This window comes from Suncus etruscus, chromosome 1 (genome assembly GCF_024139225.1).
Source record: "Suncus etruscus isolate mSunEtr1 chromosome 1, mSunEtr1.pri.cur, whole genome shotgun sequence".
NCBI lineage: Eukaryota > Metazoa > Chordata > Mammalia > Eulipotyphla > Soricidae > Suncus > Suncus etruscus.
This window is the reverse complement of record NC_064848.1, coordinates 138,909,664-138,927,760: the sequence shown is the minus strand read 5'-3', so window position 1 is coordinate 138,927,760 and position 18,097 is coordinate 138,909,664. Positions and strand designations below refer to the sequence as shown.

The 18,097-nt window shown below is 46.9% G+C and overlaps 1 protein-coding gene and 1 non-coding gene across 2 annotated transcripts in view; both read left to right on the top strand.

The window, feature by feature from the left end:
• UBE2H (ubiquitin conjugating enzyme E2 H) overlaps positions 1-11,075 on the top strand; it is a 325,238-nt gene extending 314,163 nt beyond the window's left edge. The window contains exons 7-8 of the mRNA XM_049775634.1: positions 5,587-5,715; positions 10,796-11,075. Of these exons, the coding sequence (XP_049631591.1) occupies positions 5,587-5,715; positions 10,796-10,920 (254 nt within the window). The 3' untranslated portion in view covers positions 10,921-11,075. The remainder of the gene's footprint in view (positions 1-5,586; positions 5,716-10,795) is intronic.
• Positions 11,076-17,287: 6,212 nt separating this feature from the next.
• LOC125996236 (U6 spliceosomal RNA) lies at positions 17,288-17,394 on the top strand. The gene has a single exon (XR_007491236.1). It is a non-coding gene; the product is annotated as a U6 spliceosomal RNA (small nuclear RNA).
• The last annotated feature ends 703 nt before the right edge of the window (positions 17,395-18,097 follow it).

Sequence of the window (18,097 nt, the reverse complement as noted above, 5' to 3'; positions counted from 1 at the left end):
ATGGGCTGGAGAGAGCACAGTGGTAGGGTGTTTGCCTTGCAAGCAACCGATTCAGGAGGGATGGTGGTTCGAATCCTGGCATCCCACATGGTCCCCCGTGCTTGCCAGGAGCGATTTCTGAGCACAGAGCCAGGAGTAACCCCTGAGTGCCACCGGTGTGGCCCAAAAACAAAAAAAAAATTTTTTTTCTCAAATTTTATTAAGGCTTGCATGTGTAGAAAGGACATGTTTCTAAGGAACCCCTTTTTTTTTTGGTGGGGGGACACCATACCTGGCCTTGCTCAAACCTTTCTCTTTACTCAGGGTTCACTCCTAGCAGGCTTGGGGATTATATGGTATTCTGGGGATTAAACCCAGCTCTGCCATGTGCAAGCAAATGAATTACCTATTGTACTATTATTGCTCCAGCTCCAGGAAACATTTTTTGTGTGCCAGGAATGGACTCTATAGCTTCATTTATAAAAAGAGGGGAGATATATATATATATATATATATATATATATATATAGATCTTTTCTACTCTTCATATTATATTATGTCCCTAGCTGAGAAAATGCTGTTTTTATTTATTTATTTTTTTAGGGAGTGGGCAGGGAGCAAGGGTGGGAGAGGAGCTGACGAAAATGCTGTTTTTAATGGTTAAAAAAATAAATGATCAGTAATTATAAGTATGAAAAGCAGAACATTACACACCTATGTTTCCTATATCATAAGACAGCACTCTTTAGCTGATAGTTCCTTTTACTTCATGGTACAAATCCACTGGCCCACCACTTTGGTTGTGGACCATGAACTGCCTGTCCATGAACCATACACAGGAGCAAGGTGTGTGCACCCCCACCCCAAAAAAAGAGGTGTACATATTGTTCCCTTGTGGCAGTTCTGGAGGGCATGTCCTCTTAGGACTCCTTTCCAGCATCACATTGGAGCATCTTCTGGCCCATAGTCCACAGAGTTTTTAATGATTTATATATGATGAGTAATTATTGGTCTGTTAAATGTATTACTTACATTTTTAGGGGGAAAGTAAGTGTGGGCTGGAGAGCTAGTACAGATATTAAGGCACTCATCTTACTTATGGCTGCAGCTGTGGTTACTGGTTCAGATCCTAGCATACCTATGTGGTTACTGGTTCAGATCCTAGCATCTCATATAGGTGTTTCACCCTTACCCCCCAACCACTGCCAGGCTTGGCCCCTGAGCACTTCTGGCTGTGGCCTCCCAAATACACACACACACACAACTCTGGTTTCTCTTCAGAATGATTAAATTTTTTGCCGTGTGTGTGTTTTTTTTGGTTTTTGGGTCACCCAGCAGTACTCAGGCGTCACTCCTGGCAGGCTCAGGGGACCATTTGGATGTCCGGATTCAAACCAACATCGGTCCTGGGTTGGCCACTTGCAAGACAAATGCTGTACTGCTGTCCTCTCTCTCCAGCCCCAATCTTAGGGCTGTTTTGGAGGGTATAGGATTTGAATCCAGGACCTCAAGAACAGGGGAAACATGCTGGCCCACAGATGATTTAGGAGTTTTTTGGGTTTTTTTTTTTGTTTGTTTGTTTGTTTGATTTAGGAGTATAAGAGGAGAGGCTACATCCAGCAGTGCTCAGGGCTTATTCCTGGGTCAGGGAATATTTGCTTTGGTTTTTGGGGCCACATCCAGTGATGCTCAGGGGTTACTCCTGGCTATGTGGTCAGAAATTGCTCCTGACTCGGGGGACCATATGGGACACCGGGGATCGAACCCAGGTTCATTCTGGGTTAGCCGTGTGCAAAGCAAATGTACTATCGCTTCACTACCGCTCCGGCCCCCAAGGAACATTTCTTACAGACATGCAAGAACGTATGTGGTACTGGGCCATGTGCAAAGCAGGTGCTCTGCTCACTGTACTATCTCTCCAGCTTTCCTCACAGATGATTATTACTGTTTTCCTTTTGGGTGGTGGTTTTGGGGCCATGCCTGGTGGTGCTCAGGGCTATTCCTAGCTCTGCGCTTAGGAGTGATCCCTGGCAGTGCTTGAGAATCATGAGGTACCTGAAATTGGAACTAGGATCAGCTGTATGCAAGGCATGCGCCTCACACCGTGCTCTCTCGCTCTTGTTTTTGTGCTTTTGAATAAGGATCACAGAACTTGTTACCCAGTACATGGGGTTCTTACTGTACATAGGCTTATTAATAACTCCTGTCCCTCTGAAATAACTAGCCTGTAACTTGAGTAAAAAGTAAACTTATTAGGGGTGCCTAGGAGATTGTATAGCATTTAGGACACTTGCCTTCCACTTGGCAAACCATGATTCAATCCCAGCACCCCAGATGGTGTCCCAAGCACTACACTTAAACAAAGGTAGCCTAGAGAGATAGTACTGTGGGTAGGGTGTATGCCTTGTACTCGGCTCACCCAGGCTTATCTCTGCCATCCCATGTGGTCCCCCAAGTACTTCCAAGTATAATTCCTGAGCACAGAGCCAGGAATAACCCCTGAACACTTCCAGTGGGTGTGTCAAAAAAAGTGGGGAGGTCCAGAGAGATAGCACAGCTGCGTTTGCCTTGCAAGCAGCCGATCCGGGACCTAAGGTGGTTGGTTCGAATCCCGATGTCCCATATGGTTCCCTGTGCCTGCCAGGGGCTGTTTCTGAGCAGATACCCAGGAGTAACCTCTGAGCACCTCTGGGTGCGGCCCAAAAAAACAAAAACAAACAAACAAAAAAAATACAACATCTAAAGGTAAGCTTACTTTGTTCTCTGTGTTGCATGAGTATAGGATGGTGCTGTCTGCCTGGGATTCCCCATTTCGTACTCTGCAGTCCTGAGCTGGCTGATGGGAAACTAACCTAACTGCTCTTTTTCAGTGTAATTAAATTTCAGATAAATTCATAGAAAGTCTTAAAAAAGAGACCAGCCTTGTGTATTAGATGGTCTGTTATCTATGGTTCCTCTAGTACTGTGGGGCGGGGCTGTTTTGCACTTAGGACAGACTGGCCCACAAAGATCAAAACAGTCCTGCGCCATCTGCTGAGGACCCATATCCACGATGCCGATTATTCTGCCCTCCAGCCCCAGGGCAGTGTACTGCATGTGCTGCCCACAATAAAGGCTGAAGAATACCAGCCTTGGGATGCAGTTGTGGCAGCATATGGGCTTATGTACACATGCTCTGCTGTTTGCAGAAGGTGATCCTGCCTCCAATGACGCACTTCTCAGACATCGCCCCTTCATTAAGCAGCACGTAATTGTTTGCTGTGCCCTTTAGAGAAACATTTCTCAGCCTCATCTGTGTCAGCCTCAGTAGTATATACTTATTGGTTGAGAGCATTTGCTATAAAGCATTTTCTGTCTTCCACATTATGAAATATTTGACAGCTTCACGGGCCTCTGTCGTCTCTCTTGATGCTAAACAGGGTGCCTGTGCTCCTTCCCTGTTCATTTGTGACAGCCCCAAATGTCTCCAGACATTGCCAGTTTCCCCTGGGGAGTAAAATCACCTCTGGGTGAAGCACCATGAATGTAAGTGATAACACTTAGAGAGCATTTATTTACAATATCATTAAGTCTTCTCTCAGACCTTTTTGTTAAGAAAGTGAAGAGGCAGGACCAGAACCTTGGTACAGCAGGGATGGTGTTTGCCTTTCATGTGGCTGACTGGGGTTCAATCCTTGGCATCCCATAAACTCCCGAGCTCACTAGAAGTGATTCCTAAGCACAGAGTCAGGAGTAACTCAGAGCATCACCAGGTGTGACCCAAAACCAAAAGCCAAAAAAAGAATGTGACTAGGGGCCAGAGAGAAAGTACAGAGGAGGGCCAGAGTGATTGATAACACAGCGGTAGGGTATTTTCTTGCATGCGGCCACCCAGGACGGACTGAAGTTCCAATCTCTGGCATCCCATATGGCCCCCTAAGCCTGCCAGAACCGATTTCTGAGCAAAGAGCCAGGAGTAACCTCTGAGCACCTCCGGGTTGTGGTCCAAAAACCAAAAAAATTAAGTTGAGTGGGCAGGGTGCCTACCTTATAGTCAGCCTATCCAGGTTTGATCCCTGGGTTGATGATCCTGCGCCCTATCAGAAGTAGGCCCTGATTACAGCCAAGTATGACCCAAAAAACCTGGAGGGGAGGAAGGGAATGAGTTTAATGGTACCATAATGTAGCACTCCCTCCAGGAGCGGAAACATTCTCTATAAAACATGCTAACATAAGCAGAGCCCTGCAGAGAACTGGAGACGAGAACATGTTTTCTGAAGTCACAGGGATATGTGTGGTATTTCTGCACCTGGATTTGCAAGACCAGCTTCCTTTAAATGTGCCATGTGACTGCAGTCTTTTGTTTTTGCTGACTGTATGTAAATACCATCTGTGTACACCTTGTGCTGAATCTGGCAGCAAGGGGTTTGTGAATGTTTGTTTTTAAATGTCTATTAATGTGGGTAAATTGGCACTTTTCTCTCTTACAATTATGATTTTAAGAGGTACATCTAAGTTCCTGCCTTTATTATCTAGAAAAAAAGAAACACTGGTTATATTTGCTTGTTAGAAATAATTGAATTGCACTAAAGGTCAATGCTATGAATGCTATGCTCAGTGTTTTTGAGTTTTTGTTTGGTTTTGGACCACACCCAACAGAGTTCAGCACTTACTTCTAGCTCTACACTCAGGGATCACTCCTGGCAGGCTTGGGACCATATGGGTTAGGTAGGTAGGAATTTGAACCCAGGTTGGCCTCACACAAAGCAAGCACCACTACTCACCGGTCCCTGTTCATTTCTTTTAGGATCTGGCAGTTATGGGGCCTGTGTGATAGCACAGCAGTTACGGCATTTGCCTTGCACACGGACCACCCAGGTTCAGTCACCAGCATCTCATATAGTCCCTCAAGCCTGCCAGGAGTGATTTCTGAGCATAGTGCTGGGAGTTACCTGAGTGTTGCCAGATGTGGCCCAAAACCAAAACAATAAAAAGTTCTGGCATTTGAGGGCCAGAGACAAAAGATAAGAGATAAAAACAGGGACCGAAGAGATAGCATGGAGGTAAGGCATTTGCCTTGCATGTAGAAGGACTGTAGTTTGAATCTCAGTATCCCATATGGTCCCCCAAGCCTACCCGAGGCGATTTCTAAGTGTAGAGCCAGGAGTGGCCTCTGAGTGCTGCCAGGTGTGACCCAAAAACAAAAAAGATAAAAAACACTTGCTTTGTATATTCCATTTGATCCTAGTTCTGCATATGGTCTTCACTGTACCACCAGAAGTGATCCCCAAGCACAGAGCCAGGAGTAGGCCCTGAGTACTACCAATGTGCCCAAGGAGGGAGGGAGGGGGGATGCTACTCTCCGATGCTACACCCGATGCTACTCCAGCCTGACTCATCATAAGCTTAGGGAACAGAACCATACATGGTGTGGGGTCAAACCCATGTCAGCTGCATGCCAAGCAAGCACCATACCTGCAGTACTATCTTCTGGCCCTGAGGCAGGTTTTTATAGGGAAATATCCAGGTGGTTAGGTATGTAAGAAGGTAAGCAGTTTTGAAAACTATTAAGTAATTTTCAGGTGAATGTGCTTATTCTGTGCATAATGCATCTGTTTGTTTTTTCAGATCTTACCAATATATTTGAGTCCTTCCTGCCCCAGTTGTTGGCCTATCCTAACCCCATAGACCCTCTCAATGGTGATGCAGCAGCCATGTACCTCCACCGACCAGAAGAGTACAAGCAGAAAATTAAAGGTGAGAAAGCCTAGAGCTTGACCTGGAGATGGAAGTGCTGAAGCTAACATGCTATGGATGTTAACAGCCCTACAGCTCTGGCTAGGCATTGAGGGTCAGGAAAAAACCTTTGGTGGGCTGATAGGATGGAGAGAGCTAAAGGAAAGATGATACAATGGGAGATTTACCATGAAGTGTGGGAGTAGTTATAACCATTTCAGAAATCTTGGGGGTACAAAGCCCTTCCAGAGCTCCACAGGGACATGGATGGACAGACAAGGACACGGACACACACACACACACACACACACACACACACACACACACACACCAGTGGGTAGGGCTCTGACCTTGTATGTAGCCAACCGGGTAAGAGTTTGAGAGCAAAATATTTCTTTCCATGGGTCCAGTGGATAAAGTCTTGCATGTATCTGTCCCATATTCACTTCCCTAGCAGCCTGGAATATGTTCCCTCCAGCTCCACCAGGAATGATCCCTGAGAGCAGAGTCAGGGAAAAATCCTGATCACTATCTGATGTGGCCCCCAAATGGAAAAAACCTTCCAAAAGTATAATCTCAGTTTGTTAGCCAACCAGTCATCCTGGTTTTTTAGTAAACCAGTAAACAGTTCGCTTGGATTGTGTGGAAAAATACCACATTAATCATCAGATTTAAAAAAAAAAAAAACTTCTGAATTGTTATTTGTTTTTTTTTTCGGGGGGGGGGGGGCACACCTGGTGGTGCTCAGGGGTTACCCTGTCTCTACTGGCTCTACACTCATAAATCACCCCTGACAGGCTTGGGGGGCCATATGGGATGTCAGGTCCATCCTGGGTTGGCCACATGCAAGGCAAATACCCTGTCGCTGTGCTATCTCTCTGGCCCAAACTTTTATTTTTATTTTTTTTGGCTTTGGTTTTGGGCCATACCCGGTGATGCTCAGAGGTGACTCCTGACAATGCACTCAGAAATCGCTCCTGGCTTGGGGAACCATATGGGATGCCAAGGATCCAACCCAGGTCTGTCCCGTCAGCTGCATGCAAGGCAAATGCCCTACTGCTCTGGCCCCAACTTTTGAATTTTTGTTTGTTTTGTTTTTTGGGGGCCGGGGAGGGGGTCACATCCAGCAGCACTCAGGGGTTAGTCCTAGCTCTATGCTCAGAAAACGCTCCTGGCAGGCTCAGGGGACCATATGGGATGCCGGGATTCGAACCACCATCCTTCTGTATGCAAGGCAAATGCCCTACCTCCATGCTATCTCTCCGGCCCCCAACTTTTGAACTTTTAAGACTGATAAATTAAAAATTCCCAACTGCTTTTCCTTGGACTCATACTCTTTGCTTTTACTTTGGGAAGTTACTTCTAGTCTCATTTTGCTTCTGCGAATGCCTGATCCTGGTTCCCCAGTACCGTGGGGTGTTTCTCTGCTGAAATCTGTGAATAGTAAGAGTACCGACCTGCTTTGCTCACCCTTTAGAATTTAGAGTCATGGTATCTAGTTCTTAAATGGTTCATGTGCTGATGGAATATGGATTTCATTAGAAAGAAGAGGTAATAGTTGGCAGCATCTTACCCAGTAAGATGGGCTTCCCAGTGCTTCAGCATGCTGTCTTTAAAAAAAAAAAAGGGGGGGGGGGCCGGGTAGGTGGCGCTGGAGGTAAGGTGTCTGCCTTGCAAGCGCTAGCCAAGGAAGGACCGCGGTTCGATCCCCCGGCGTCCCATATGGTCCCCCCAAGCCAGGGGTGATTTCTGAGCACATAGCCAGGAGTAACCCCTGAGCGTCAAACGGGTGTGGCCCAAAAACCCAAAAAAAAAAAAAAAAACTATGAGAAGTCTAGGTACATAAAGTGCCAGCTGGACCCGGAGAGATAGCAACAGTAGGGTGTTTGCCTTGCACACGGCTGGCCTAGGATGGACCTGGGTTCAATTCCCAGCATCCATATAGTCCCCTGAGCCTGCCCAGAGCAATTTCTGAGCACTGAGCCAGGAGTAACCCCTGAGCACCACTGGGTGTGTCCCAAAAAAACAAAAACATAAAGTGCCAGCCAAGAGTGAATGTCCACGCAAAAATCTGTTCCTTCTACACAAATGACAGGCATTCACATTTGCCTATGTCTAGCATAGTTTGTGCATCTGCAGAGCAGCTAAGAATGCGGAATGTTGCACCCCTGGGATACATTTGCTGGAGACAGCAGTAGAAATAACTTCTGAGAACTTCAATGTGTAGGTCTTCCTCTTAACTGAGTCTGAGACAAATGGGAGTATTTGACCTATATGTTAAACAGTGACTTTCCTTTTATTTGCTCACTCTTCCCTGGTGTCTCTAGTTTTTGTTTGATACTTTTGTTGAGATGAAGTTTTAATGAACTATCTTTTTCTTTTTTTTTTTTTTTTTTTTTTTTTGGTTTTTGGGCCACACCCGTTTGACGCTCAGGGGTTACTCCTGAGCTATGCGCTCAGAAATCGCCCCTGGCTTGGGGGAACCATATGGAACGCCGGGGGATCGAACCACGGTCCAGTCCGTCTTACTCTAGCGCTTGCAAGGCAGACACCTTACCTCTAGCGCCACCTTCCCGGCCCCATTAATGAACTACCTTAAATAAACTTAGAGACTGGAGAGATAGGGGGTCCCCCGAGCACTGCCAGGAGTGATCCACGAGCACAGAGCCAGGTCCTTAGCACTGCTGGGTGTGGCCCCAAAACAGAGCAAAAGTAGGTATCAATAATTTGCAGATTCATAGCACAGCGGTGTTTGCCTTGCAAGCAGCCAATCCAGGACCTAAGGTGGTTGGTTCGAATCCCGGTGTCCCATATGGTCCCCCGTGCCTGCCAGGAGCTATTTCTGAGCAGACAGCCAGGAGTAACCCCTGAGCACCACTGGGTGTGGCCCAAAAACCAAAATAATAATAATAATTTTCAGATTCGTAACTAATTCATACAGCTGAATCTCTCTGTGGCCAAACACACTTTTCAAAAAATACCTATGGCTCTCCGCCAGATGCCGTACCCTCAGGAGATGAGCTGGTACTTGATATGGGAGCTGCAGAACAGTTCCTGCAGCCCCTAGAGATACAAAGACATGTTTCTTCTCTTACATGCAAGGCGCCCTGACCTTGTTTAGGACGTCTTTGCTGTCCTGCACAAGTGTAGCTAGCTCCAGCCTAGGGGAGCTCTAGCTTCCTTGTGCCTCCTCTGTCTGCTCCCGTGGATTTCTTTAAGGAACTTGGCTGTTTATTTCCTTTCATTTTGAAGTTGCTTGTTCCCTCGCCTCAAGCTCTCTCCTGAAGGCTAGTCTTCCCCCTTTACTGATGAATCTGGGGCTTTGTTCCCTTCTAGTGATTTTGAACTTGCCCTCTCAGGACCTTTTTCTCTACCCCTCTACAACTGTGGGAGGACAGCAGGGACACCTGACCATTCTGAGACTAGGCCCCGCCTAGTGCTCGGGGTGGTATCCAGGGCTTTACCCCACAATGCTGTTGTTTCAACTTTCCCTTTCTGAGCACTCAGCTCATTTCATTTCCCTTACTGTGTGTTTTTTAAGTCTCCACATTCCTCCTCCTATTCTCATGTTGAGCATATTACTTACCCCTTATAGTTTCAAGTAAAACCCTCTTCTAAACTATGTTACGTAGAGTAATCCTTGAGCACAGAGCCGAGTAAGCCCTGACCACAGCCAGTTATGGCCAGGTACAAGACAAAATAGATCTGTTTGGTTAAATCTTTGCTTAACAAATAACATTTTTAGTTATTGAGCAATGGGTTTTCCCACTCTTAAGTCAGAAGTCTGGGGGCCAGAGAAATAGCAGAGCAGGTAAGGCACTTCCCTTGTACACATTCCACCTTGGTTCACTCCCTGGCATCCTTTATGGTACACTAAGCACAGATGTAAGGTGTGGCACAACCCCTCCCATTATCACCACCCAAGAAAAAGTCTAGATTTGGGCCGGAGCTGTGGCGCAGGCAATAAGGCATTTGCCTTGCACATGCTAACCTAGGGTGGACCACGATTCAAGCCCCCGGCATCCCATAGGGTCCTCCAAGCCAGGAGCGATTCCTGAGCGCATAGCTAGGAATAACCCGAGCATAAAAAAAAGTTTAGACTTTTGCCAAGTTCTAGATTTGGTCACCAATTACAGTCTCTTGTCACATGTTCATAGTGTGGCTTCTGCACTTATGCCTATGTGGCTGCCGTGTTCCTTTTTCTGTGGCTGTGAGTCCCTGCGTGGATATGCGGGCACTTGGCTTCAGGATGTGGTGTAGGTGCTCCTCTTTCTTTGCCTTCTGCATAAGAGTCTCTTGGCTCTTAATACTGTGTTGTAATCTGTTAACATGAAAAGAATTAAACACTTAGAGAGTTTCTAGGACCAAATTTAATCGATTGTTCAGCAGTTCTTAAAATTCTTCCCAGCCGGCAGATTCAGCTTTGGCTATCTATTGCAGCACAAATCTTCAGGTAAATAATACATGACACAATCACTCAGACTCGCTGAGCCTCTCCAGAGAGCAGCTTATTCCCGAGCAGACTTAGGCTGTTTTTACCAGCTGCTTCAAACACCTGACAGGCAGAGTCTGGACTAAAATCTACTCCTAAAATAATAGATTTGACCCAACTATAATTACATAACTGCAAATCTAAAAATGCCAGGGGGGTGGGGTTCTTTATAAATTACACGAAATCGTAGCTACTCCTGTTCTATCTGGGAGGTTTCAACAACAGAGAAAAGAGAAACTGGTGCTGATGTCTCCCCATATGACCCCATTGGAGGAGACATACTATTATGCCAGCATACAAGGTGTTCAAGGGCACCATGGCTGGAGAGCTAGCAGCCAGGGCCAGGGTACCAGGCTTTGTCATACTGCATCTCTGCCAGCTTTCCTGGGCCTGTGGGTCTGGATGGAGCCAGTACCCCCACACACACACAGGGAGTACAGGACACTGCAGTGCGGCCTGGTCAACTGTTCTGGCTGGAGATGCTAAAATTTTCCCCCTCGCCAGCATCATCCTGTCCCCAGCCCTCTCTGACATAGCACTGGGTCCTGGATGGGCTCCTCACACACTGGCTAGCTTGCTTCACCACTTGTATTCTCTGCCTCCTTCCAGAATACATCCAGAAGTACGCGACGGAAGAGGCACTGAAGGAGCAGGAAGAAGGCACAGGCGACAGCTCCTCGGAGAGTTCTATGTCCGACTTCTCAGAAGATGAGGCGCAGGATATGGAGTTGTAGTAGAAAAAGCATCTGCTTTTCAGAAAGACTATTATTTCCTAACCATGAGAAGCAGACTATAATATTCATATTTAAACAAAGCAATTTTTTTTATTACTAAACAAGGTTTTTATGAATAATAGCATTGATATATATATATTATATATCACCCTTTAGATCTTGATTTCTCGGTCATTTCTCAACCTGAGGTGCATAGCATATTCCCACATTCCACTTTGGTAGCAATATGCAGTCCGAATGCATGTGTTCACGAATCCACCGGGCCAGGCCAGCCTCTGCGCCCCTGAGCTGGCACAAGGCACAGCCACTCTGATAGACGGGTGTGAGGAAGACCAGCAGGGTACGGGGGCTTCTTTTAGTGGTAGTTCCAAAGAAACAAACCAAATGTACCAGTCTTGGACATGACTATAGAAGAATGCTTTTTCAGAACAGGAAGGGATGCCTTGGGGGTGTTTAGAAGCAACCATGTCAGACCACAACTACTGCTTCCTGGGACCCCGGGCCCCTTTTCTGTAGAGACAGTATCACACAGAGAGCTGATTGGAATTTTGAGACTTTTTTTTTTTTTTGCCTCGGATTTGAAGTATATTTCTACATGTAGATTCCTGCCCTTCTTGCTACCAGGCTTTTCAGCCACCAGTGTTTTTGCTCTGGAGAACCTTTGTTGGAAGCATTTCCTGAATTTGACTCTTTTTCTCGGGATAGAGCTTTGGCAGCCAGACCTTTTTGAGGAGGGACAGGACAACAGGAGAAAAGTGACTGGGATTTCCATTCTTGCTCTCACTCATCCTCGTCCTGTTGTCGGTCACTTCTAGAGCTTTAATTTGGAGAGGACATGGGGCTTTTGTTTTGAGGTGTTGTGGTTTTGTTGGTTGTGGGATTTTTCTGGCTGAAGATTTTGAGGTATATTTTTGTCCGCTTTTTTGTGTTTTTATTTTTGGGTATATGTATCTGTGTGTGTGTGTGTGTGTGTGTGTGTGTGTGTGTGTGTGTGTGTGTGTGTGTTGTGCTTAAAGAGGTTGCAGGTTGCATTTTTTTTACCTACTGAGCGCTGGCCGCCACCTCCCAGCAGTCTGCCTGGTGCCTGGCACTCCTGGGGACTCACCTTTGTGTTTTGATTTAGTTTTTTCCCTCCTGCCTACCACTTGCCCCTGGCAGCAGCCCAGGCAGCCTCTTGTCTGTGGGAGCAGGAAAATAAGTGTTTTAGACCCAGCACGCATTCCAGATTTAAAAAGTGAGTGAGTGTTGGAACCAATAAAGGTTCCTGGACCCAAAGTGAGTCTCGATGGGCAGAAGAAACAGACCCAGCCTTTCTTCCCTCTGAGTGTGACTGGAGGAATTCACAGACGTGGTGTAGTCGGACAGGTTTTGAAGAAAGGAAATGTTCTCTCCTGGCTCTGGAAAGGAAACCGAGAACTTTGGAAGTGCCTGCGGATCAGATGTTGACTCAGCTAACCATATGTCCAGGTGGTGGGGGAGCACCTCTCACCTGAGCATTGCCCGCCAGTTGATCGGACAATAGCAGAATCAGCCAGTCCCAACAGACCGTTTTTGACTATCCCAGTGGGAAAGTTTCAGTTTTCTTTCAGATGTGTGATTTTTCTTTTCTTTTTTTTTTTTTTTTTTTTTTAGTTTAGAAGCGCTATAGAAGTCACAAGATTCAAGTCAGTGAGGTTGGAAGCTTCCCTATCTTATCTCCCCCCTTCAAAAAGCACAATCAGTCTTTTCTTTGAAAGTCTACATAAAATACAACCTGCTTTTAGCATGATTATTTTACCCAATAAAAGATAAAGAATTTACTTATGTTAATTACAGGCATGAAGCAAAGGATTCTCTTTGAACAAACAACATTGAAAGTACAGTACTGTAGGGCCGTGGTTAGTTAACCGTGCTGAGTTCTCTAGCATTTGTGGCTTGTTGGGAAGATGGTAGTAACTATTGAACATGTAATGGGGTACTTTACACTTACCTAGCACGTTGTCTTCATTACTATTTTTTTTGGGGGGGAGGGTCTGCTGGCACTGTCTAACCTGCTTCCCTGCTGAATTAGCTGTTTGCTTGTGCTATAACCATTATTGTAGGTGCAACTTTAGGGTAGCCTTAAAAGTGCTGGGTGATGATTTTGAGTTCAAACAATAAAAAATTGTATTTTTTCAATATTGTATAAACTATATGTTCTAATTACCTTTCAAACAATAATATCCATATCATTGCTTTTGGTCTTCTCCAGAAAAAACAAGCCCTAGTAGAACCCAGTTCAGGTCCATAAGCAGTGCACAGCCCTGCTCCCCAGCTCAATCCGCCATCTCCCGAGCAGAAAGACCCTCCACAGTTCCTAGGCCTGCATTCTGGAGTGCACCAGAGTGAGGTGTTGGGGTAATAGAACTTTCAGGAGCTCGTCCATCTGTCCATCTGCCTTTGGGGACTGGGAATTTCTGAGACGGCTCTCTGGTTCTCACCATCCCCTCTCTTCTCAAATCCTTCTTGGCACTAACCTTGGTCCCGTGCATGTGTGGGGCTTGTCCTCTCCGAGATGGACCTTGCATGGGCCATTCAAGCAGCCTCCCCTCACAGTGACTTTCTTTCCCTCTCCTAGAGATCGGGAATGGCAGATGACCGTGCTCTTAGGTATAGGAAAAGTTGGCAGGCCTGCCTGTGACTCTGAGGGCTCTGGACAACACGCTTGCTTCTGGAGTGTTGGGATGTTCCAATAGCCAAAGTTTTTCTGGCTTGTCTCTTCACAACACTCGGAAAAGCCTCCAGAGCCTGTCAAAAAGCTGAACATGATCTGTGTGGTGCTGGTGGTAAGCGGCTTGCTCCTGCTTGGTCTCCCTCAGAACCCCCTGCGTTCTGCTTTCCACCTTGTGGCTCATGAGCAGAAAGCTGATGTCTGACCCTGTTCAAGTGACCAAGCACCAGAGCTGGCAGGAAAAGGCTGGAAACTGCAGCATTAACCAGCTGCCCACTCACCCCAGGACTGCTGAGGGTGTGCGGGTCCCTTCCTCGAGGGAACTGTGTGGTTCCAACCAGCGTTGCCATATGTCTCGGCAGTACCTGACATTACCTTCCACTTCCGACACCGTTCTAATTGCCAACTGACTGACCTAAGCTCCTGAGGTGTGTCACCCACACACACACACCCCAGGCAAAACTGACTCCTCAAGCCTCCCTGAAGCCCTTGGTCTGGCACATGCTTTTTTGGTTGTTGTTTTAAAGGCCTCCGACTGGATGGCTGAGAATCACAAAAGACGGCCTCTTGCTAGCCTCCTGGTTGAAGCTCCCTGACCTTGCATTTCTGGGAACTAGGGTTTGATTTTTCAAGGGAGAATCACCCTTCTAAGTCCCACAGGCTCCATTAGACATGGGAAAGCCACTGAACCAGAGGTAGCAAAAGAGTTTCTCCTCCACTTCCTGACGGACCTTAGAGCCTTGTTGACTGAAATCATTTCCGACTGGGCACAAAGAACTGCTTTTTCTTTGTACTTCTGAATCCCATTTTTGTTCTCCCCTATGCCACCCCAAAATGCCTGGGCCTGGATGGCATGGCAGCCCTTAGGGGCAGAGAGGGGGGTTCCCACTCTCCCAAGAAATGACCCAGACTGAATTCAGCAAACACACGTCTTGACTGTGGGCTTGGGAAGAAATGGTCTCTATTAACTGATTGTATTTGGTACCTGTGTGTGATACTTGAAGAGAAAAGGAACTTACCAGCCCTTATTGAAATCTAAGCTTTTTATCACCTTTTTTTTTTTCCTCTCCCTCTCCTTCCTTCCACCTTTTTCCTTGCATTGTGATGACCTAGTGGGCACTTCTGTCAACAGGACAAATGCCTTCTCTGATAGAACCTCTTAATAGTTGTGTATAATGAAAACTGTAAACTTTTTTAAATAAAATGTGTATATATACCTTGGCAAATGGCTGGATCTTGATAAGTCGTAACGCCATAATTCCTCAGCCCATGTGTTTCTGGCTTTTAAGCAGCAGATGTTTGCTTGTAAGAGAACCTTTTACAGGATTAGTTTGAAGCGAGTGTCAGGTGGAAGTTGTAATTATAAGGGGCCCTGTCCAAAGCTGGTCTGCAGCTGGTCCCAAAATTCAGCCTGGCAGTGACCCTTCTCTGAGACTTTTAAAAACCATCTCCCTCCCGTGTAGCCTTAAAGACCGCACCTACCCTTGCAAGTATCTGTGGGATTGGAAGGTATTGACGGATACAAAGGGTTCATACTTGGTTTTGGAGTCAAGCACGAAGAGCACTAGGGGGAGCTACTGGCTGCGGTAGCTGGGCCGGTCATGCCTTCTAATGGCTTGTGCGCCAGGTGACCACCAGATGGCGATGTCACCCAGTCTTCGGAGCATCTAGTCAGACTTGATGCTCAGGCCCAGTGACAAAGGGGATAGTTTGCTTCAATCCTTTGTTCGCATTTTCCCCCCAACTCTTTAAAGGCCTTTTGGTTCATTTTCCCTAACTCACTGCATCCTGATGCCTCCCCCAAGGTGGGAGTGCTAAGCCAAGAGCCATGTTCCCTGTATCAATTCTGCAGACTAGACTGTTAGGCAAGCCTCCTTCCGTGCTCAGGAACACACGTAGATTTTACGGGCTCTTTGCAGGTGCCTCTCTTCAGCCAAGGGTGCCACAGACCACAGGACTGCACCCCCACACGGAGTTCTGGTCCCCTCCCACTCACCTGCTGGACCACCTACACTTGTTCATCTGTAAACTAGAGTCCCGAGGGGCCGGAAAGATAGCATAGGCAACTGCCCCAGGACTGACAGTGGTTTTAGTCCCAGTATCCCATATGGTCCCCCGAGCCTGCTAGGAGCAACCCTTGAGCACCACCAGGTATGATCCAAAAACAAAAAAAAAAGTCCTGAAACTAGAGAGATGTGACGCAGAAACTCTTCAGGCCTGGACAGCACTGGAGGGCATATTCCTGCCACCCCTGAGGCAACAAGGCCTCAATGTCAGGGGTTGGCTTTTTTGTTTTGTTTTTACCTCTACTGGGCTTAAGGTCATCGCCAGTGATGTCACCAGAATCACTGCCCCCTCAGCTCTGATCAGCAACCTCACCAGTGGCTCTGCTGGAAGCATTGGGCCCTTCCAAGGGAAGGCTGGGCTTTTGAGGGGGGCCCACATCTGGTGGCGCTTGGGTTACCCCTGGCTTTGCATTTAGAATCACCTCCTGGGGCCAGAGCAACAGCACAGTGGTAGGGAGTTTACCTTGCATGCAGCACCCCAGGTTCAATCCCCAGCATCTCATATGGTCTCCCAAGCCTGTCAAGAGCAATTTCTGAGCACCCCCGGTTATGGCCCAAAAGCAAAAATCCCCCTGGTTTGGGATGCGAGGGATCGAGCCCAGATTGGCCACGTGCAAGGCAAACACCCTATCCACTGTACTATCGCTCCAGCCCCCAGGCTGGACTTTTTATTGTTCTGGGAAAGAATTGTGTGTTCAGAGCTGCAGAACTTATATTCATCTTCAAATTCTCTCGCCATCTATGAAAGCAGCTCTGTGTCCCAGAAAAGGAGTTTTATGTGGCCTGCTTCCTGCCTAAAACCAGGACAAAGGGGTTTTCTCTGGGCCCTTCTCCCTGTCCCTCTCCCCCATTCTTGGACTGTGTGAAATGACTCAATAGTCCCTGCAGGTAAGGAATTAGTTCTCAAGAGCTGAAGGCATCTCCACGACCCAGGCCTCCAAGAACCCAGGACTACCTCACCAGGCCCACAAACTGCTGGTGTCTCACGTAGGATTGGTGCATCTAGAGCCCTCATTCAAGGTTTTATGTCGTAAAAGAAAAAAAAAGTAGGGTAATTCACCTCAGTCCTCGATGCTTATGTGTGTACGTACATTCACATGTATGGTCTTGACAAAGCTGGCACTTCTATGGATGTGGGCTCCTCAGAGCTAAGGATGCCAATCTGGCATTGGGCTCAGGATGGAAATAGACTGGCCCTCGAGTAAACACTCCATCCTGGGTGTACTCCCTCCTGGACAGTTTGGGGTCTGGACTCCTTAGAGACCTTCCTGTGCTGCCTAAGCTTTCAGCTGCCAGCCGTTTGGCTCTTGTCCTTTCAGAAGCTTCCATCTCATTTCTGCCTTCTTCAGGGTGGCAACAAACCCTCCTGAGGAGCCAGAGAGATAGCACAGCTGAAGGGCGTACGCCTTGCACGCAGCCAACCCAGGACAGACAGTTGTTCGAATCCCAGTATCCCATGTGATCCCCCGTGCCTACCAGGAGCAATTTCTGAGTGTAGCCCGGTATGACCCAAAACCAAAAAAAAAAAAAAAAAAAAACCAAACCCTCATATGTAAAGAAGTAAAGCTTTTCCAAGAAACATCTATATAGATTTCAAAAAGATTGTGTACCCGTGCTCGCTTCGGCAGCACATATACTAAAATTGGAACGATACAGAGAAGATTAGCATGGCCCCTGCGCAAGGATGACACGCAAATTCGTGAAGCGTTCCATATTTAAAAAAAAAAAAAAAAATATTGTGTACCCTTGACAAGTTGGCATTCCAGGGACCAGTCAGAACCACAACCTCAAACTGAGGACTTGACTCACCTGGGGAACGTGTCAGGGAGGCACCAGGGCATCGGGACTGTGTGTGTCCCAGCCAATGTGAAAACCTAGCTCCCGAGCCCATCGGCAATGCCCTTTCCCAGGCCCAGGTCCCTCCCAACATCTGCCAGGACTGTTGTGAGCCTTCTCAGACCTTGAGACAAGGACCTGTCTGTGCCATTCCCGTGGAGTATGTCCCTGAGGTCACTTTTACCCTATGTGCCAACCTTGCCCCATAGGGACAAGAACTGCAGACTGAAGAACTGATTTAGTTCATTCCCTGGAGCAGGAGCACAGAAATAGAACCATCTACCTGGGCACGTTAAAATTCTCTAGGAGATACACTGAAAACAAACAGATTGATGTCAGGTTATACCTTATTTTACCCAAAAACAAAGATCATTAGTAGTTCCTTTGAATCTATTTGTTTACAGCTTGGTTTTACCCAAAACAGATTGTCTTACATGTAAACATGAGTGAAACTGGCTCAGCTTGTCCTTTCTCTCCCACCTGGGGGTGATCTCTGTACTTAAAAAAAAAAAAAAAAAAAAGCAGTTCTGGCAGGCAGCTCACTCTTGATACCAGATAGAAGATTGCCAGAATACCTGTGTTTCAC